Here is a 22,396-nt window from a genome sequence, read left to right as displayed (position 1 = left end):
GCGCATGCATAATTAAGCGAGGGATCTGTTAGATTTGTTTCTCTAAGGAAATCTGTTAGCTACAGTACACCATAATGATTTGAGTTCATGTCAAGAAACCCGATCCTCTCATGAATGCTTTGAGTTTGTGTATCAGTGTAGTGTATGATAGTGTGAGTGTTGCGTGTGTTTGCCTTGAACTCTTGCTACATGTCAACAAAACAAATTTGGTAATATCTACCCTCACAAACTTTTTACTGCAATCACTGCCAGTAATAGAAGAGACTTTATTTCAACACATCATTGTTGTCGCCACCTCACCGATGCCACTTAGAAAATAGAACCTAAAAAAGAGACCTATTAAGACTGGAATTAACAAAAATGATTATTAACGAAGGATCCCTTTAGTTGCTGGGGATGGCATTTGCAAAAGTTTTTATGGCAAATTCTTCAAGCACACATGGCAATTTCTTTGGAAACATATATCAAATTCTCGCAAACAACGGATTTGTTGTGAAAATTGCCATGTCGCCTGAAGGAATTGCCTAACTTTCAACACATAAATTGCCGCAAAAAACGTTCATTTTGCTGTGCCCCTAGCGAATGTTCGCTGAATAACATTGTCCTTAACGAAAAGGATGGATCCCACTCATCTATCTGCTGACGGAGTCTCGAGAAAGAGAAGGAGGCGGCGGGGTGGAGGAGACACTGGGTGGCGGCTAGAGCAGAGGAAGGAAACGCTCAAGGTCTCGCCGCCTCTGCGCTGACTGGATCGAGATAGCAGTCTGGACCCCGGTCTCGACGCACGCAGCCCCTTCCAGTCCATCGCTCCATTCCACGTCAAAACCTCCTCCCCGGACTCGAGTCAGAGAAACCCCAACGCAGATCCCCTCCTCGTCAGACCATCCTCCCTCACCCGAAACATCCAGTCCGATCAATCCCGTCTCCCCGCCGGACCAAATCGCCGCCGCCGCGGCCACCCTCCTCTGGTCCGGCGCTGCCTCCGACGCGGCCGCGCGCGCTCCGCTCCGATGGGGCACAGCGCGAGGAAGAAGAAGAAGAAGGGCGGCGCCGGGCGCAAGGCGGCCAAGGACCACGCCGCGCAGCTCGAGGGCGACCAGACCGCGCTCACGGACGAGCTCACGGCGCTGTAAGCCCCCATTGCACCAGCCCCAGCCCCACCGATTTCGTGCTGCGCCCCTGTTCGGGTTTCCAGGTTTTCGGCAGTCTGCGAACCCAGTGTTGTTCAGCTGTCTCTGCTTGAATACTGGAGTAGTTTGATAGCATTTGTTTCTGCTTGAACCCAGTGTTTTTCAAATTTTCGCAATCTGCGAACCCAATGTTGTTCAGCTGTCTCTACCTGAATACCGTACTAGTTTCGTAGCATGTGGTGCACATTTCTCCGACCGGTGCCCTATGAGATTCTGGAGGTAGCATCACCTTTTGTTTTTGGAATTGGATTGCCATACTGACTGTCACAGATGGTTTACACTATGTGATGATCTTACGCTGTCTAATATGTTAGTAGTCTTTTGGAAACTACAAAGCTTGGGGTCCTGTAGAGTATTTGCTTATTGTTTATGTTTATGTGCCAAGTACTCCTAGATTGTCAAGTATGGTTTTATTGCTCTGTTCCTGATGACTCCATGGCGGGCGGTCCTGAGTATGTAGGTGCCTAACATTTTGTCTATCGCCAGCTCTGTTTGCTATAGCATACTTTTGGTACTTGTTCTAGCCTTTTTGTTCTCTGGTTGTTTTGTGATCGTTAAACTTGAATTATGGAATGTGGAGTATTATCCAACTGTTGGATACAGAACACCTGCGTGGACTGAATACTGACAAGTTATAATGCAAATTGTCAACCAGGGCACTAAAAAAAATTAGTCTGCCTTATTCTTATGTGTTTTGGTTATCTGATCTTAATGCCACCTTTTGGTATATCAATTAGGGCTGCAATTTTTCTCGAGGACTTCAAAATAACTTCACAATCACCTCACACCCGATTTAGCATATGTATCAGGTATTGTCTTATGTGAACCCAAACATACTTCTAAATGTATCACTATGTATTTGACCATCTAAAGTTTCTGCATCAATGAATAACATACAGGCCTTACTCTGATGGCATGGGCTTTGGAGATTTAAATGTTTCGGCTATTCTTGACGTAATGTAAGTCTTTTTGTTTAAGAGATGTTTCGTGTGTTTTGCACTTGATGACATCCGTCTTTTGATTACAATACAGTTGCTTTGCTGGTTACCCCCACAAGTGCCCGAAGTTGCGAATCATACCTGAGAAAAACTTGTGTAAAGAAGATGCTGATCGGCTACTTTCCCTTCTTTCTGACCAGGTATTTTGACTTCATCTGACTTTATTACCTATCACTTTGGTTAAATCCTTTGACAGAGGACAGTTGAGTGCCCACGCATTGCAATGGATCAAAATATATCATGACCAATTTAAAAAGTCGGAATTAGTTTTACAGCGAGGACCAGCTCAGGAGATAAGGTCATTAAAAGAAGATGGATAGGGTATGCTTATAGTTTGCTTAGGATTTTTGGTGGAGATGATTTATGTGGTGTGCTCATTCCTTGTGTGGTTTCTTAGCCACTCATCACCAATTTTCCCTTTAACTTCTGGGGGCAACAACTTAACTTTATGCAGTACAATTGACACATGACTCTAACGGCAACTAAATAACACAGCTAACCAAGCACACACTTACTAGCGGTATGAGCCTTGACAGTAAAAAATAGAGACCATAACAGCGACATGACCCTTAACAGTAATTAAATATAAGAAGCCTCATTCAAGTTTTGTGGCTTTATGAGCTTAAGCTTGTATTGTTATTCGGTTTGCCTCTAAATATCATTTTCATTGAACCATTGATAGTCCTGGAACTTCGGTGCTGCAAACGGTAAAGCTCGGCTTTGCATGAGCATCCTGTTGTTAGATGCTTGTGTTCAAACGGTAAAGCAGTTTATGTGCGTTCCTGGCAAGTAGTAGAGTAGCATCCGAAAGCTGAGTACCTTAGTAAGTTAGTAGTATCCCAGTGAAGAAAACCACTTTAATCTAGTTGCAAAGATAAAATTTCTGTCTCACTATTTTCTTATTAAGTCCAAGTTTTTCTAATCAGACAACGATGCGAAATGTGATAATTGCTTTTCCTTGGTATGTGCATATACTAAGCATCTTCGACTTGTCTGTTGGTGTTTGTTTTCAGGCAAACATTTATTCCCGAGAAGGGCGTGTTATGATTTTTGATTTGGTAGAGGCTGCCCAAGAATTCCTGTCAGCAATTGCTCCAGCTACTGATTCAACGACTACTGTAAGTCGATTTCATGGCATTCATTATAATACATAACATTGAGTTTGACATCCTTTTCATTGTTCTTGTATCCGGTGCATTGTCTATTTTTCATTATGACATTAATTTGCTTTCATATAAGATGGTCAAGATTGACCCTTAGAAAAAGATAATCAAGATTCATCCGTTTCCTGACCATTTGTGTTGACCTAAGTTTCCATTGATATCTTCTCTTCTCATGCTCCTTCGTGCTTGAGAAAGTAGACCAGTTGGCTTTTCTTGTTTAGTTTGGTCAGGTTTGCTGAAGTTGCATTTAACTTGGGATTATAGGTTATCTATCACCTTCACTGGTTGATGCTCTACTACAAATTCTTTGATATGCTACCCTTCTGCTTTTGACTCATTTGGTCAGCTAATTTCATCATGGTTACTTCACGTGTTACTTGGTAATTAGCGCACCATGTTTTATGATATATATATTGTGAGAACTTGTGGTAATGCTCTATTTCACATTCTGTGCAATCTTGAACTCATGCAAATAGCTCTTTTTTTAGAACGTGCAAACCACTGCATGTGTGTATAGTAGATATAAAGAAATGAGGTCTTAGAGACTGTACAAGCCATAGCAGAAAAAGAAGGACCATCAGACATACTCATGCAATAATAACTCTGTAAGGTACTTGATTAGTACAGTTTAAATATATAATCTATTGCCTCTGCTACACATTGCAATCTGGAATAACTGATCCTAGGATTTCATGTATGGGATTACTTGTTTTTCCACTTCATCACTGGATAACTTTATTTTGTTTATTTATCGAGCTTTAGCATAAGAAGCATATCTTAGGAGGCTTATTATCCTATATTGCAGGCTCCTCACTTAGGTTCAAATACAATACAGGAAGCAACTGACGCAGATGTGAAAGCTAGCCTTGACAGTGGTCCTTACCCTGGAATCTATTACATCTATAACTCATTCGATTTGTATAATCAACTATATGATGATAATAGTTGGCAAAGGCAAGGTTTCGATCCTACAACTGATAATGCCAAGAAAAATATTGGATCTCAAGTCAATTCAAATGTTAGAAGCAAGAGGAAAACAGTCAATGAGAAATCCCGTTTTTCAGCTGATAAGGTCAATGCTGCAAAAAGTTCATCTCAGGATAATGGTGAACAGCAGCATGCCATGAAGCATGGTGTTGTACGAGAGGTAGTTCCAAGTTTACCTGTTGTTGCAGAGGAAACTGATAATGACAGCAAAACTTTGTCCACAAGCAACGGAGGAGGTATGGCAGATACTCCAGAGAGGAGTTTCAGCAGTGCACATGAATCCGAGGTGATAAAACAGAACTTCTATAGGTTCTCGGTGCTTCACAGTTTTCCTTTTAATACATTATGACATATGGTTCACATATTCACAAAGAAAAGGAGTTGTTTATTTGAAGGACAGTCTGATTCGAGGAATGCTGTTCTGGAGAAAGAGAAAACTGTATAATAATGCGAGATTTTTAAGGAACTCTTTATGATCTAAGCTGTACATGAACATTCAAATTTTCTTTCATCCTACTTCTTTTCACGGCTTTGAATTATGTGTTATAATGTTTTGTTCTACTTATTTATGCTTTTCTGTTTGGTAAATTGATAGCACTAGCTTACATTTTCCACCAGGTGTCAATTTTTATTCCTAAAAAACAAATGTTTATTTGATGGTTTGCCTTTTTTGGGTGAAAACTAGATGGTTTGCTAGAAACTTCTGCAGTGCTGCTCCTACTTTATTACTTGTACTACCTTTCTGCTTACTTTTGAATGATCACATCTACACTGATATACTGAAACGAGTCATCCAGCATGCTGAATCTGACGGCATATTTGTTAATCCTCGTAGGACTCTGACCTTGCAGATGAAGGTTGGAATGATGAAGATTCTGCCCCAGACTCTGGCTCTTCAAATGCACCATCTCATGTTTCAGACATGTTTGATGATGCTTCGCAAAATAAGAGAAAGGATTTAATTCTGGTATTAGTTTCACATACATATTTGTTCCAGTGAGATTTTCTCATCCCGTTTTGAGCAGGATTTTCTCCTTGAGTAATGACCATGTTTGGTACCCTCATTAGGTACACTTGCTTCGGTTAGCCTGTGCATCAAAAGATTCTCTTTCAGCTGCTTTGCCAGTAATATCATCGGAGTTATGCAACATAGGGGTGTGTCAATCTAGTATAATAATTTATGTTTCCTTGTCGATTTCTCTTGACCACATTTCCCAGTTAGATGATTTACATGTTATTTTTCTGTTAACCAGGTTCTTTCTGAATGGGCTAAGCAATTAATTTCTGAATCTCCTGCTGTTTTTGGGGAAACTTTCGATCATGTTTTTGGGCAACAAATGGTATGCCACACCTGATACTGTTCTGCCAACTCATGATTTACTTCTACCAATACTGCTGTGGTGTTGAGCGTTTCTAATTGCTATTTGGCTTTCTGATGACATCAAACAGATATCTTCGGAGTGCTCTATATTTTGGAGGGCTGACAATTCATCGTCTAGGCCAAACTCCCGTTATTTGAATGATTTCGAAGAGCTCCGTTCACTTGGTGAGTGTCTTGCTTCCACTTGATACTGTTCTGCGTACTATGAATGGACAAATCATTTACCACACTCCTGGATAATTTGGATGTTGGATACGCACCAATTACTGTGTTCTGTACTATGCAATGAGGTTCTACTACATAATACTTTTTAAAAGTTTTAAACATGATTTAGTCCAAAAGGTAAGGAATTCATTAGAAGTTCTGACACTTACCGAGCTTGCTTATTATAGGCCTTAGGTCTTGGTTTCAGGTGCTTAATCTGCTCAACGTTTCACACTAAGTGACTAACATGAGTGGTGCTGGCTTGTTCTGTATTCACTTTTTCATTTGGTATGATAAGTAAGACAGTTATGCTAAGATGGTTGATAGTTGTATAAGTTATGTATTGATAATGTCTTATGTCCCCAAATGTTACTCATTATAGAGTGGATTAGTATGTATTAAATGTATGCACCTTATCATTCATTTTGTTGGGACGTGCTAACAAAATGAATGTATTTTCATGGATTGGCATAACTCCTAAGAAATCATTTGTGGCAGGTCAGGGGGGCTTTGGCCGTGTGGCATTGTGTAAAAACAAGCTCGATGGACGCCAATATGCTGTAAAGAAGATACGCCTCAAGGATAGAAGTCCTCAAGTGAATGAAAAGATTCTGAGGTTTGGATGTCCCTGATCTTGTTCTTTTAGTTGAGATGTGCTGTCTCTCTATCCTTTTCATGTACACATTTGCAATTTTACTTGCTAAATGGTGCATCTTTATTGCACCCAAGCACACCTGCTCCTGGAAAGAATAGTGACCATTTGCACTAAAAGGCATCAAATGTTAGTTTGTATTCTTGCACAAAAAATCGACAAGGAATGAAGGGAGGGGTTAACTTTTATCAATTACTCCCTCCGTTCCTAAATATATGTCTTTGTAGAGATTTCACTATGAACCACATACGGATGTATATAGATGCATTTTAGAGTGTAGATTCACTCATTTTGCTCCGTATGTAGTCCATAGTGGAATCTCTACAAAGACTTATATTTAGGAACGGAGGGAGTATATGTGTATCCAATTTGACTATTTTTGTGCAGGGCAAACATACATTTGTCATTTTTTTTATGCAAAAGTTTGCAAGTGCACATAATATTCCCACATGTACATATATGATTTTTTGTGGGTTATTTCAAAATGCATTTCTTTTCTTGCCTGAGAGCAATTGCTGGTTGTTAACCAATGTTGATGAGTTACTCAAAAAAACTTGACAATTTCACTGTTTCCTTGAGATAAACTATTGGAAGGACTACACCGAGTAGGAACATGCTCTAAAACTTGTTTGGTAATAATATATACTATATAGCCATACACTCCCAAGTCCATATAGCTCTATATGTTTTCATTTCACTTATGTTTAAGGTACTAATCTAACTCCAGCATTGTCATTCCCTATCTATGAGTTGCTATAACTGTGTGAATTTAATAAATACCCTAATTCACTTGTTACTCCCTTTGATCCCAAATGTAAGTTGTTTTTGGACATGATCATGGCCTCTAAGGTGACACTTTGACCATCAGTTTCTATGAAATTTGTTGCTTTATATAATAAAATAACTGTGCATTATGAGAATATGTTAGATGATGGATTTGGTAATTTCATCTTGGCAACGTTTGTATTTATTTTTATATCCATGGTCGAAGTAAAAAATGTTGGCACATATTAGAATGACCTGTGTTTCGATTTTCAAGAGGGATTTATACTTGATCCTCTTAGGTAGCTGGAACGTAGGGTCCCTGAAGGGTGAGTTACAGAAGTTAGTTGATACAGCGGTGAGGAGAGATGTTGATATCCTATGCGTCCAAGAAACCAAATGGAAGGGACAAAAGGCGAAGGGGGTGGAGGATACCGGCTTCAAGCTGTGGCACACGGGAACAAGTACAAACAAAGATGGAGTAGGCATCTTGATCAAAAAAAGCCTCAAGTATGGAGTGTTGGACGTCGAGAGGCAAGGGGACCGGATTATCCTAGTCAAGCTGGTCATTGGGGACTTAGTTCTCAGTCTTATCAGGGTGTACGCCCCACAAGTAGGCACAATGAGAGCACCAAGAGAGAGTTCTGGGAAGGCTGGAGGAGATGGTTAGAATGTACCTATTGGTGAGAAGCTCTTCATAGGAGACCTCAATGGGGAAGGCTGGAGGAGATGGTTAGAATGTACCTATTGGCAAGCTCTTCATAGGAGACCTCAATGGCCACGTGGGTACATCTAACACAGGTTTTGAAAGGGTGCATGGGGGCTTTGGTTATGTCGATAGGAATCAAGGAGAGGATGTCTTAAGCTTTGCTTCGGCCTACGACATGATCGTAGCTAATACCAAGGATGGAGCTGCCTTGTAAAGCATTGGGGTCAATTGACCCCAATGGAAGTAGCAAAACCTTCACTAACTTAATACTAATCACTATACATTTATAGAAGATGACCCCACTGTAATAAACACGACCCCATTAAACTTTTTTTCTAGCTTCATCCTTGGCTAATGCCCTCTTTAGGAAGAGAGTCCCATCTAGTGGCTTTTAGTAGTGGTCAACACTCTAGCTCGATTGATTTAGTCCTCAAGAAGAGAAGACAAGCGTGCTTGCCTAGATTGAAGGTCATACCTGAGAGAGTGTTGTCCCTCAGCATAAGCTTGTGGTGGCTGACTTCCGTTTTGGGCTCGTGTCCAGCGAGATAAGGGCGCCAAAATGCTAGAACGAAGTGGCGGAAGCTCAAGGGGGAGGCAACTCAGGCTATCAAGGAGGGCCCTTGGGAGGAAGGAGGTGATGCAAACAATATGTGGATGAAGATGGCGGCTTGCGTTCGAGAGGTGGCTTCAGTGGAGTTTGGGGTGACTAGAAGTAGAAGCAAAGCTAAAGATACCCGGTGGTGGACCGATGATGTCCAAAAGGCTATTAAGGAGAAGAAAGATTGTTACAGACGCCTAGTGCAGACATCATAGAGAAGTACAAGGTGGCAAAGAAGAGCGCAAAGCGAGCTGTGAGTGGAGCAACCCGGGTGTATGAGGACCTCTACTAGCGTTTAAACACGAAGGAAGGCGAAAGGGACATCTATAAGATGGCCAAGATCCGACAGAGGAAGGCGAGGGGTGTCAACCAAGTCAAATGCATCAAGAACGGAGCAGATCGGCTTTTGGTGAAGGACGAGGAGATCAAGCATAGATGGCAAGAGTACTTCGACAAATTGTTCAATGGAGAGGAGAGCTCTACCATTGAGTTGTATGACTCCTTTGATGGTACCAACAGACGTTTTGTGCGATGAGTCTAGGAGTTTGAGGTCAGGGAAGTTTTAAAAAAGATGAATGGAGGCAAGCTATGGGCCCTGACTGTATCCCCATTGAGGTGTGGAAAGGCCTTGGAGGCATAGCGATAGTATGGTTAACCAGGCTTTTTAACCTCATTTTTGGGTCAAACAAGATGCCCTAAGAATGGAGGCGGAGTATATTAGTACCAATGTCAAGAACAAGGGGGTGTTCAAAGTTGTACTAATTACCGTGGATTTAAGCTGATGAGGCATACAAAAGCTATGGGAGAGAGTCACTGAGCACCGCTTAAGAAGAATGACAAGCGGGACAAAAAATCATTTTGGTTTCATGCCTGGGAGGTCGACCATGGAAGTCATTTTCCTAGTACGACAACTTACGGAGAGATACATGAAGCAAAAGAAGAACCTGCGTGTGGTGTTCATTGACTTGGAGAAGGCCTACGCTAAGATACCACGACATGTCATGTGGTGGCCTTGGAGAAACACAAAGTACATTACCTTCATCATGGACATGTACGATAATGTTGTGACAAGTGTTCGAACAAGTGATGGCGAGACTGATTACTTTCCAATTAATGTAGGACTTCACAAAGGGTCAACTTTGAGCCCTTATCTTTTTACTTTGGTGATGGATGAGGTCACAAGGGATATACAAGGAGATATTCCGTGGTGTATGCTATTTGCTGACGATGTGGTGGTGCTAGTCGACGATACTCAGATGGGGGTTAATAGAAAGTTAAGAGTTGTGGAGATGTACTTTGGAATCAAATGGTTTTAGGCTTAGTAGAACTAAAACTGAGTACATGAGGCGCGGCTTCAGTAATACTCGGCATGAGAAGGAGGCTAGCCTTGATGGGCTGGTGGTACCTCACAAGGACAACTTTTGATATTTGGGGTCAATGCTGCAGAAGGATGGTGATATCGATGAAGGAGGTGGCATCAAATCAAAGCTTGATGGATGAAGTGATGCCAAACTTCTGGCATGCTCTGTGATGTTCTATAGGACGACAATTCAACCTGCGATGTTGTATGGCTGTATGGTGCAAACTGCCAGCCAACTAAAAGGTGACATGTCCCAATTGTGCATGTTGAGACGGATATGTGGCCAAACAAGAAAATATCGGGTTCAGAATGATGATATACGTGATAGAGTTGGGGTAACACCGATTGAAGAGAAGCTTGTCCAACATCGTCTTAGATGGTTTGGGCATATACAATGCAGGCCTCCAGAAGCGCCAGTCCATAGTAGACGGGATGAACGTGTTGATAATGTCAAGAGAAGTTGGGTAGACCAAACTTGACATGGGAGGAGTCCGTTAAGAGAGATTTGAAGGATTGGAATATCACCAAAGAACAAGCCATGGACAGGGGTGCGTGGGACTTGCTTTTTGAGATCTTATGGGTTTCAGTTCTAGCCAACCCCACCTTGTTTGCGACTAAAAGATGTTTAGATTTTCAGAGGGATTTATACTTGATATACTTGTAGTTCAATAAGTCTTCTTTGCTTAATTTATTGACAGTTTTTTCCGCATTTCTGCTCTCTCTTGTTTGATGTATGTAATTGATATTTTGACGAGGTATTCAGAGAAGTTGCCACACTTTCACGATTGCAGCATCAGCATGTTGTTCGTTACTACCAGGTGAATATTTTATACATAAGTTTTTTTTCTATTGAAGTTGTTATTATGTTCAAGTTTAGGAGATCATACAATTATATCTCACCTGTCTTCGTGATACTAGGCATGGGTTGAAACTGAATATGGTCAACATAATGTCGTGAACACTGGGGGGTCACGCACTGCTGAGAGCTCTATGTACAGTTTCGACGAGATCAGCTTGTCAGATGCAGGTGCTGGAAATAAGCAGGAATGCACATACTTGTACATCCAAATGGAGTATTGTCCTAGGTATGTTCATTACGCAGTTAGTGCACTAGGGAAGTTTTATTGGAACACAGGGTCTAAAGCTGGTCTTGCTTTATTATGGTGAAACTACGTTAGTGTACAACAATTGAAAGAAACCAGAGAAACATCGGAGGAGAGTCATGTCCCACGTTAGTGCACTAGGGAAGTTTTATTGGAACACAGGGTCTAAAGCTGCATCTCTCGACTCTCAGTACCTGGAACTTCAAATAACTTTCACTACGTAAAGCTATGCGACTGTTATCTCTAAAGAAATGAGTGACATTTATACGAGGAGTCATGTCCTATATGCACCAGACCTAGTCATAGTCTGAATTTTGTTTGAGGAGCTCAGGCAGGCAGTCTTTTCATGGTTGGGCAGTGCTAAGGTTCACCTGTAAGCTTGATTGCTGACCAGACAGCTTTTGGTGTAGTTGTTTTACCTTACACGTCCACTTTAGGAATAATAGAAGCTAATTAGTATTTCAGAATAAACGGACTAGACTTACAATAATAAAAGGGTTAATTGTAAACTTCTAAGCTGGGTCATGGGCATGATCTTTGGCCTGAGAATTCAGATGTGGGACTGTGGACTACCCAATCATTCTATTTCTTATTTTGGTCATTTAGTGACACCATAATGTTACCTATGGTATTGATAATGGTTTCTCTTTACCTAACTTTGTTTTGTGTGTTGTTTTCAGAACCCTGCGACAGGACTTTGAGACATATAGTTCATCTTTCAATGTCGACCATGCATGGCACCTATTTCGACAAATCGTGGAAGGCCTAGCACATGTTCATAGTCAAGGCATCATACACCGGGACTTGACACCTAGCAACATATTTTTTGATGTGCGCAACGATATCAAAATTGGAGATTTTGGTCTTGGTAGGTGAACTTTCTAGTTATATCCGGAACTGACATTTCTTTGCAGTCGGTTGGATTTCTATTTTCATTCTAAATGGTATGTACTGGTTAAGCAACAAATCATGTGGTTTCATAGATATGGTTATTGGCAATATTTTATTTCTTCCTGGAGTTGTGATGTTGATTGGTTGGATACTGTCATCTTGACATGAAGTGTTAACATGACGTACAAAGTTACCACTTCAGTTTTTTCTCTCCAGTGTATTGACATTTGAATGTTGAATGAACCCACAAAATAGTTCAGATGTTAAATTGGCATGAATATCTTGGCAGAATTTTTGGGGTTTGACATCCTGAATTGCAGATGTTTTCTATTTAGTTAATTACCCTGTTTTATGTGAAGTGTAACTCTAGGTGATTGAGGAAAGTTTGAACTGACACCATTTTAATCATTTTTTCAGCCAAATTTCTAAAGCTGGAGCAGCTGGATCATGACCAATATATTCCTACTGAAGGAATGGGCGTTTCAATGGATGGAACAGGTCAAGTAGGCACCTATTTTTATACTGCACCAGAGGTAGAACAGAAGTGGCCACAGATAAACGAAAAGGTCAGAGTAGAGTTCTATTTTTTTCATTTAAAAAAAAGAACAAATAGATATTATCTTTGTTGAGAATTAGTTAGAGTATTTCTTATGATAATAGCAACTTAATACCAGTTGTAGTATTTTCTAAACTTCTTGGGTTTTTATCTTGGTTATTTTCAGGTTGACATGTACAGTGCGGGTGTTATATTCTTTGAGCTTTGGCATCCATTTTCAACAGCAATGGAAAGACATCTTGTTCTCACTGATCTTAAACAGAAAGGCGAGTCTCCAGTATCATGGTCAACACAATTTCCTGGTCAATCAAATCTATTAAGACGCTTACTATGTCCAAGCCCGTCCGAACGTCCATCTGCGATTGAGCTTTTGCAAAATGACTTGCCTCCTCGGATGGAGGACGAGTGGTTAAATGGTAAGTTTTTGACTTTTCTGCATTAACATCAGGTCGTACCATTTGAAGAACAGATCATGAGGCGATGTTTAATTGATGACTGCTAATTCTTTTAATTGATGAATTTTAAGTTTCTTCTATTTTGTGTGGTCCCTGAAGGATTGGAGTATCACCAAAGAGCTAGCTATGGACAGGGGTGCGTGGAAGCTTGCTATCCATGTGCCAGAGCCATGAGTTGGTTGCGAGATCTTATGGGTTTCACCTCTAGCCTACCCCAACTTGTTTGGGACTAAAGGCTTTGTTGTTGTTCTATTTTGTGTGGTCCCTCTGCACAAAAACAGGTGGGTGGGTGGGGGGGGGGGGGTGGGGTATCATTTCTCTGTTTTATGCCTTTATGTGCTCATGTCGGTGCTTTATACTTTGTTTTCTCGAACACGTACTGGACTGCGTGTCTTTTGTATTAAGAAGAGCACCAAAGCGGTGCAAAATTTATAATTGGTGAAAAAACAACAACAAAAAAAAACAAAGTAAAACTTTACAAGGGCAATTATGCTGCACAAATATAGACTGTGCTTTGTACTTTGTTGATTTTGACTGCAATTGTGCTCGTCCAACAATAGACTGTTTGTCTGCTCTATGGTGCTCGCTTTGTGTGCTCTGTAATTTAATAAATTGGTGGATATTATTATCATCATGGGCCTTTCAGGCAACTTGTTTCAGCCTTTCCTTGTATATGGATATTGAATATATTTGAAGTGGCAGTTCAATCTTTTTTACTTATTATGTCTGCCTTTGCCCACTTGATGCAGATGTACTTAGAATGATACAGACACCAGAAGACACTTACGTTTATGATCGAGTTATATCTACAATATTTAATGAAGATCAACTGGTCGCCAAAATGCAATGTCAGCATGAAAGCAGTAAAAAATCCACTTATAAAAATGATAACAGTGAACTCTTGGATTCCATTATTGAGGTTAGCAAAGAGGTTTTTAAGCGACATTGTGCTAAAAGGTTCCAGATATCACCCTTGCATACATTGGATGGAAAATTTACTGAAAATAGGTGTGTTTGAATTCTAGTCCGCTTACCTTATGAATATTTAATGTGTGAAGAAGAGAAACTAGTGATTGTTCCATCACAACTACTCTTTGCTGACAATTATATTATTATTTTTATTATTTGCAAATTTGTAGTGGAAAGACAGTGAAGATCCTAACACAAGGAGGAGAGATGCTAGAACTTTGCTATGAGCTGCGAACACCATTTGTTATGAGCGTTGCTGCTAACCAGGTCTATAACAAGTGACACACTTGTTTTTTTAGTGGCTCTTATCTAATTGTGTGACTGTATGCCTTGATTGTCTTTACATCATATTTGCTCCCAACTTTCAGATCTATTTCTTTTATTTCCTATTTCCTTTAGAAATAGGGCGAGTGCTGTGTAGGGGAATTGATCTGGAAATCGGGGTTGGGATGCAGTGATCAGGGAACTTGGGCACAAACTTGATCAGGGTAACTGATGTCATGAGAATCGATCAGAAATAGAAATCGAGATGATACCGAGAAAAGATAAAAAACAATCTGTCTGAGTTAGAGAGCAGGAGTTGGTGTGCAGTGGGAAGAAAACCTAGGGCTCTGATACCATGTGAGGAAGTATGCAAATGTGCAACTTATATTTCCATAAGGCCATAGGCCGATAGCAGCTTTATTTCCATAAGGCCATTGGCTGATAGCAACTTGTATTTCCATAAGGCCATAGGCAGAAAACCCCTTATACAGTGGAGATACTACACAGCTAATTCATGGAAAGCATATACAACTTGAATGTGCGTCTAATGTTTCTGATGAATGGTAGTAAACCATTTGTTCCAGACTAGTGTAGTAAATTTGAATGTGCGTCTTGTGTAATGATTTCACTTATTCATTTTAAGAGTTGTAAGAGATTGCCAGTGAGTACGATGGTGTATAGCTAACAGCTTTCTAGAATGGAAATGTTTCTAATGAATGGTAGTAAACCATTTGTTCCAGACTAGTGTAGTAAATTTGAATGTGCGTCTTGTGTAATGATTTTACTCATTCATTTTAAGAGTTGTAAGAGATTGCCAGTGAGTACGATGATGTATAGCTAACAGCTTTCTAGAATGGAAATGTTTCTAATGAATGGTAGTAAACCATTTGTTCCAGACTAGTGTAGTAAATTTGAATGTGCGTCTTGTGTAATGATTTCACTCATTCATTTTAAGAGTTGTAAGAGATTGCCAGTGAGTACGATGATGTATAGCTAACAGCGAATACTTTTACACAATTCACTTGCAGTTATCATCATGTAAGCGTTATGAAATATCATGGGTTCACAGAAGAGCAGTTGGCCATTCAACTCCTTATCGTTTTCTTCAGGTGATGTTCTATTTATATAATTATTATTTACTGTCAAGCTGGATTATAGCCATATCTTTCTTTGTCTACTGTTTCACTGTCATGAAATCATTTCCAGATTCCTTCTCTAAGATTTTATGTTCATGCCTTTTTAGGGTGATTTTGACATCATTGGAGGTTCTTCACCAATAACACATGCTGAAGTTATCAAGGTAATACATTTTCATGTAGCATCATTTGCCTTGTTTCTGTGACTGCATTTTGCGGTGATCTTATATTCTTTAGATTATGTTTCATTTGCAACAATGCATTTTGAAGTAGGCATTTATCTTAGAAGTTTTTTTTTAATGTTGAAGATGTACTTTTGTATCGTGACATAAACAATTACTCCATGCAACCATAGGTAGCTTTGGACCTTGTGAGACGTTTTTACAATTCGAAGGCAATAGTTATTCGGCTGAATCATAGCAAACTCGCTGAAGCAGTTTGTTCCTGGGCAGGAGTTCCTCAGGAACGAAGACAGAATGTTGCCGAGGTATGCTATTTTGCCTTAACAGTTTCTGTAATTTGCGGAATCATTTTAGCTGATACTTATCCTTTCCTGTTGTTCAGTTTCTATCTTCTACTCTTGTTCAATATTGCCCAAATAAGGCGGATCGTAAGTCACAGTGGAGTTTGATTCGAGGGCAACTATTACAGGTATAACCTGCTCCACGAGTAGGAAGTGTAAAGTTTGTTTATAATTCACACACTTCATTAAATGTGTCACAAGTTAACTTATGTGTTTCATTGTGTTTTATGAATTGAATATACTGGTTATTTCTGCGAGTCTTGTAGTTACACACCTGAACATCATAAAAGAGACATTTTGTGGCAAATAATTTTCAGTGTTTAGGCTAATTTATTGAATCAACCAGGATCTTCGTCTTTCTGAAGAAGTTGTTGAGAAGCTGCATAAAGCAGATCAGCGGTTTTGTGGATCTGCAGATCTAGTACTTGCTAGATTAAGAGGGACCCTTTTCTATGGTACTGGCTATTACATTTCTTAACATAGCTCCTTACACTAGGAATTTCTATGATGGCATCATTGTGTGTTTCCTGTTGTAGATAAATCTGCTTGCAAGGCTCTTGATGATCTCTCCACTTTCCTCAAATGTTTGAGGGTATGGTCAGTTGAAGAACATATTGCTATTGATGTACTTATGCCTCCTTCAGACTATTACTACACGGATCTGTTTTTTCAGGTGATGAACTGTATCTTTATATCTTCTCTTTTCTGGAATTCTAAAGCATTGGTGAACAGTCCGATTGTATCTTTGGAGATAATTCTTTTTCAGTTCTCATGATATGCAGTATAGGCTGTACATCATTCTCGTCTTATATTTACCATAATGTAATGAGAATATGGTAATGGGAATAAATAGTACTGTATTTTTCTTCTCAATCTCAACTTGTGTTAAGTTCAGTCACATAGTTTAAAACATGATTTGTTAATATGCGCAAAGCATACGTTACTGCTTGATGACTTATTAGTCATCAATATGGCAATAAAAAGTACTGTATTATTCTTAATCCCAACATTTGGTAAGTTCAAAGTCACATGGTTTAAAAGATGATATGTTATATGTGCACTTAATGTTTGATGATATAATATCTCAGTTAACCATGTTTATCACAGATCTACTCAAAAGAAGGTAGTCCTGCGTCGAGTTCCCATGAAAAGTTGCTTGCTGTTGGCGGGCGATATGATATGTTGATGGAAAATGCTTGGGATAACACACATGTAAGTTGTTCTTGATGCTACTGTATGCTTGAGGGGAACTTAAAAGAATTAATGAAACTGTTTGCAGTAACAAGTAACTACATATAGATGGCACGGAATCCTTAAGGACATCTTAAATCTTCCAAACCCCTTTTATTCCATACTCGCCCATCGAAGTAGATTTGCTAGGGAATGGATGTACATAACAGAAGAGTGCTTTACCACTGCACCAGCTGTTCTATTGTGCAGCTTTTTCACCAGCAATGTGATGGGAGGTGTACATAACTCTAATTCTTCCTTTAGCACTGATGTCCTGATAAGGAGAAATAGATAATATATACCTTGACAGGGAGGCTTCTGGCCTGTGCTTCAGAAAGATGCAAAGGAGATGAGTCATGAGATGGAACTTTTGTGGCATTAGAACTGAAGGAGTGACTAGGGGGGTACATATCATATATTTTGTGTACTTTATAGAAACTTTTCACTGGGACCAGATGGGAAATGGGGAGAAGTGCAAAATGTGGAAGGAAAAGTAGGTCTAGAAACTTTTCTCAAGTTTTCTGTACCGTAGCCATCCCCTAGATAAACTTTTCTCAAGCCGTATGATAAATGACATTTTGATCTCATCTGCTTAGAAACTCACTCTGCATTCTTCGATCATGACCTTTAGACATTCAAATGCTGGTGATTCCTCGGAACGAGAAAACAAAGGAGTTATATAATTGTTGTTACCACAATATTTTCCCCTGTGAATGCTTATCATGCAATTAAAATGAAAGACTGCCAAGTGATTAACTTGTATTTGATAACCTGCACAGAAAACCAAACCCCCGGGTGCTGTTGGTGTGAGCATTGCACTTGAGAAATTCCTTCCTAATAATCCTTCATCTGACGTTGGGTTGCCAAGGTTACACAACTGATCATCTATCTTTTCTGCATTTCACATCCCCCTTTAATGGGTCACTGAGATTTCTTTAGACGCACTAATATTTTTTGGACATCAGGATTGAAAATAGCATCAGTGTACTTGTATGTTCAAAGGGTGGCGGCGGACTCTTAAACGAGCGCATGGAACTTGTTGCAGAACTTTGGGAAGCTAACATAAAGGTGAATTCTACACAAGCCTTGCAGATTATATATATTATTATATTTTCAGCCAGTGCTGATAGATTTACTATTATTAGGCCCAGTTTGTTCCTCAGGAAGACCCAAGTCTTCAAGAACAATATGAGTACGCCAGTGATCATGACATCAAATGCCTTGTGTTTATCACTGAAGCAGGTCTTTCGCAAACAGATCTTGTGAAGGTAAATATGTTGAGGTTATATTACCTTATTGTGTTTTTACACTGTTAAGAAGTGGTATTTTATCATCGTCACAAAATAAAAAGAGCCTGTGACATGAATACCAGAATGATGTGCACTGATTTGCATTTGGACCATCTGCTTCTATTGTGAGTACAAATCTTAAGTTTTACAGGTTTTTTCTTTAACCTAGTTTTACAGGTTCTTGACTGTACCTTCTTGCTGGGAAGACTTCTTGAGTGTCTTGTACGAAAATTTTCAACATCTTTAAAAAACATTGGATTTTGTTTCTCTATTTTGGATAATCATTGAGTTACTGGTTCCATCTGAAAAATCTAGTACTCCCTCCGTCCGAGAAAGCTTGTCCTCAAATGGATGCATCTAGCATTCAGATTGAACCAGTAACTCAATGATTATCCAAAATAAAGAAACAAAATCCAGTTTTTTTTAAAAGATGTTCTTTTATTCTAATGTAGTACAGAGGCACACTAAAAACATCGTGCAAAATACTCCCTCCGCTCCTAAACTACATAAGGAGCAAAATGAGTGAATCTACACTCTAAAATATGTCTATATACATCTGTATGTAGTTTGTAGTGGAATCTCTAAAAAGACTTATATTTAGGAACGGAGGGAGTAGTGAACAATTTAGGATAGATGGAAACTTGACAGTTGATATGTCTATTTCGACGAGGAAAATTAGTGTCAAGGAAAACCACAGATTGTTCTACCTGCACTTAGTGAATCACTAATGCACTTAGGATTTTTGAAATTACTAATGTTTCTATGTTTTTATTATCTTCGGTTCAGGTTAGACATCTCGATGCAAGAAAGGAGAAAGATGTTGAAAAGGAAGAAATTGTGAAGTTCCTGTCTGAAGCAATATCTTTACAGTTCAAAAATCCTACAATCTGGAGTTGATTGGCAATCTGCTCGTTAGTGAATTTTGTTCAGGTTTGCTATTCCAAAGGATCGATCGGTATCAGACTTTTTATCTACCTGTCCTGGATATAATCTTTCCTATGGTCAGGTTAGTTTCCATTATTTTCTCGAGCTCCATCTTTTTCTGCGGCTGAGCCAGTTTGTGGTTACTGATATTTTTCTCTTTGAACTTCCAGGTGAAAGCAGTGTTGCCTTTCCAAACATTTTGACCTACACCAAATGCATTCATGATGCTACAGTACAAGATTGCAAGGTGACTGGTGGCTTTGTGCAATCTTGGTTGTCCCTGCATGGGCCAAGATTATGCGGTGTGTCTTCAGTTCAAGAAAAGTGATTGTCCTGGAGCAGTATCGCGGTCGATGCAAGCTGACGGGTAGCTGTTGTACGGCAATATTGGCTGCCACCATTCTGTGGATAGCTAGATGGGGAGAGTTGCTTCTGCGATGTGATCATGGAGCTGCAAGGCTGCACAATGTTCTTGTTGATAGCGGAACAGCACAATGTTCTTGTTGATCTGCACAAGGTTCACCTAGTTACGCCCTTTGCAATCTTTTTGCTTCAAATTCTTACAGAAGGCAGTCTTGTGCATAGCTCAAATTGTTTACGATCATGTACCGGCCAATTTAACTTCTTTGATGCTCATAGGAAATGCCCTGTTTTGCAACTAGCTTAGCTTGACAAGCCAGTGCAGTTTTGCTACATATCAGTCAAAGTAGAATGTATGTAATCTGTGCACGGTGCTAGAAAGCATCACTTGATTCAACTCAAGTGTTTTCGTCACTGTGCCAAGTACCAACCCGGCATGAGAGGCCGGTGTCGTGACGTTGATCTTTGCAGTTGCCACCTCCCGTTTAAGCCTTTTGTCAAACTGAACACCACATGATTAGGTAAAGCGAGCTACTGTCCGTCCGTGCCCATCACTGCCAGGACTGCTCGCCTGCTCGCCTGTTCTTTATTCGCACTAGTAGCTCCTGTTCTTTATTCGCACTAGGCGAGCACTGCTCGCCTGCCCGTTGGAAATTCACGCCATGTACTGCGCGGTGCACATGGAATGCCACCATTCGAGAAGGAATCTATCGCCCTCCCAACTCGTAAGTCTCCTCCCATACTATTAAGCTAACCCGGCATGTCCAAACGATTCTTAGCACGGGGATTAATCTATCAAATCCACGCACGCGCATCGCGAACCACATGTCAGTTCCGGTCGACTGCCACCCTTTTCAATTCAGGCTACATAATACAGCGCCAAGGATGAGCTGCAATCCAGTGAAGCCAGCTGCAATATGTGCATGTACCGGCGGAATGAGAGGGCGCCGGCCTGTCGGCGGTTCGGCACGTGCGGCCCGCACGGGCCCCCACGTGCGGCAGCGCGCACATCCGTCGCGTCGTGCGCCGTCGATGTCCGATCGGACGGTTAGATCGCGGGCGACGGTCGACGGTCGACGACCGAGATCCGCATCCGACGGTACAGTGGGGACTGCTTGCTCCACGCGTTTTTTTTTTATGCTCCACGCGGTTTCGGTTGACCTGTAGTTTTCTTGGCCTTTCTTTTCTCTCCTGTGCCTCTGCGGCTCAATAACTTGAATATGAAGAGGAGTGCAGACCAACTACCTGCCAAAACGCGTTTGCATGCGACTTGATGACAAGGGCCGGCCACCGTTTTCGTCGGTATCCTTTCGGGAGCTCCCGCCTCTCACCTGGCATGGCAACAGGTGTCTCCAGCCCCCAAACGTAGGAGGTACTATCGGCGGCAGCATATCCCGTTCTCTTGTTTAGGAGGAACGGGCGTTCAGACAATCAGACGTGACAAGATGTTCGCTTTATATTAACAAATGGTTCTGTATGCCGGTGCACTTAACGAGCAATATGGAAAGTGGTTTGTCCATATGTTTGCATCATTTCTCTTCGTTTATTTGGGTATATATGTATATTGAGTGGGTAGTACGTGCCAGCAAGTCTTTTAGTATGAAAACAGTAAGATATGTAAGGGCATCTCCAGCGCCGGCCGGCGTCCCAAAACGGGCATACTAGTATTTGTCCGTGGACAGGTCCAGACTCGTCTGCAGACAGTGATACGGTAGCGGGCCAACCAACCATGTCCCTCAAATGTCCGCCTCTGGTTTTTTCGTAAGCCCGCAACACTTAAAATATTTACGAATATAGTTGTCCCCCTTTTAGCCGCACACAGATGTTCAATTAATTTTTTCTTGAGTTGCTCGATGCCGAATTTATTGATGCTTTGGGACAAACTCATCAAACATGGTCGGATTTTGATGTGGAAGATAGATAGGATCACCTATGTTCTCAAAGTTCAGACCCCCGGCAACATCTTCATCCCGACAACATCTTCATCCGCATCTTCAGTCACATTGTGCATGAACACACAACATATCATCACCTTCCACAAGGTTTCCGTATCCCATTGTTTAGCAAATCCACGAATAACTGCAAAACGGGTTTGGAGCACTCCAAATGTAAGTCTCCATATCCTTTCTAGCTCCTTCTTGTCTTTGGGTAAAGTGCGTCTTTTCTGACCAACTGGCTCAAAGATGGTCTTGACGAAGGTAACCCATGAAGGATAGATATCATCAATCAAATAGTAGCCTATGTTTTTTTATGCCCATTGACAACTTAGTTGCACGGAGGAGCTTGTCCTTCAGTACACCTAGCAAACAATGGAGACCGCGGTAGCATATTGGTACACCAAAACATGCCAAAGGAAGCATGCCAAATTCAGAGGTCATGTGTGAAGGAAATATGCCCTAGAGGCAATAATAAAGTTGTTATTTATTTCCTTATATCATGGTAAATGTTTATTATTCATGCTAGAATTGTATTAACCGGAAACATAATACTTGTGTGAGTACATAGACAAACAGAGTGCCACTAGTATGCCTCTACTTGACTAGCTCGTTGATCAAAGATGGTTATGTTTCCTAGCCATAGACATGAGTTGTCATTTGATTAACGGGATCACATCATTAGGAGAATGATGTGATTGACTTGACCCATTCCGTTAGCTTAGCACTCGATCGTTTAGTATGTTGCTATTGCTTTC

The 22,396-nt window shown here is 40.5% G+C and overlaps 1 protein-coding gene across 2 annotated transcripts; it reads left to right on the top strand.

Annotated features, from left to right (window-relative positions):
* Positions 1-655: 655 nt before the first annotated feature.
* Positions 656-20,119, top strand: LOC123053743 (eIF-2-alpha kinase GCN2). 2 transcript variants are annotated; one of them, XM_044477282.1, is made up of 30 exons: positions 656-1,129; positions 1,928-1,999; positions 2,090-2,149; positions 2,223-2,328; positions 3,202-3,306; positions 4,187-4,624; positions 5,174-5,305; positions 5,407-5,493; positions 5,592-5,678; positions 5,788-5,884; positions 6,422-6,539; positions 10,768-10,822; positions 10,923-11,089; positions 11,788-11,975; positions 12,416-12,564; positions 12,721-12,970; positions 13,759-14,017; positions 14,149-14,245; positions 15,271-15,351; positions 15,486-15,542; positions 15,734-15,865; positions 15,943-16,029; positions 16,248-16,356; positions 16,438-16,574; positions 17,009-17,113; positions 17,911-17,999; positions 18,097-18,199; positions 18,277-18,399; positions 19,207-19,426; positions 19,515-20,119. In XM_044477282.1, exons 1-29 carry the CDS (start codon positions 1,011-1,013, stop codon positions 19,315-19,317), a joined length of 3,720 nt encoding a protein of 1,239 aa, XP_044333217.1. In that variant the 5' UTR covers positions 656-1,010; the 3' UTR covers positions 19,318-19,426; positions 19,515-20,119. The 2 variants fall into 2 exon arrangements, with proteins under 2 accessions (XP_044333217.1, XP_044333216.1); XM_044477281.1 differs by having other exon boundaries at positions 657-1,129; positions 4,157-4,624.
* Positions 20,120-22,396: the final 2,277 nt, after the last annotated feature.

Source organism: Triticum aestivum, chromosome 2D (genome assembly GCF_018294505.1).
Source record: "Triticum aestivum cultivar Chinese Spring chromosome 2D, IWGSC CS RefSeq v2.1, whole genome shotgun sequence".
Taxonomy (NCBI): domain Eukaryota; kingdom Viridiplantae; phylum Streptophyta; class Magnoliopsida; order Poales; family Poaceae; genus Triticum; species Triticum aestivum.
This window is presented reverse-complemented; position numbering and strand designations above follow the sequence as displayed.

Excerpts from the sequence above, each read along its gene's own strand:
- LOC123053743 (XM_044477281.1), top strand. The coding sequence starts at position 1,011 with ATGGGGCACAGCGCGAGGAAGAAGAAGAAGAAGGGCGGCGCCGGGCGC. Across the intron at positions 11,976-12,415 it reads AATTGGAGATTTTGGTCTTG|CCAAATTTCTAAAGCTGGAG; the intron begins GTAGGTGAACTT and ends TCATTTTTTCAG. Across the intron at positions 16,357-16,437 it reads AAGAGGGACCCTTTTCTATG|ATAAATCTGCTTGCAAGGCT; the intron begins GTACTGGCTATT and ends TTCCTGTTGTAG.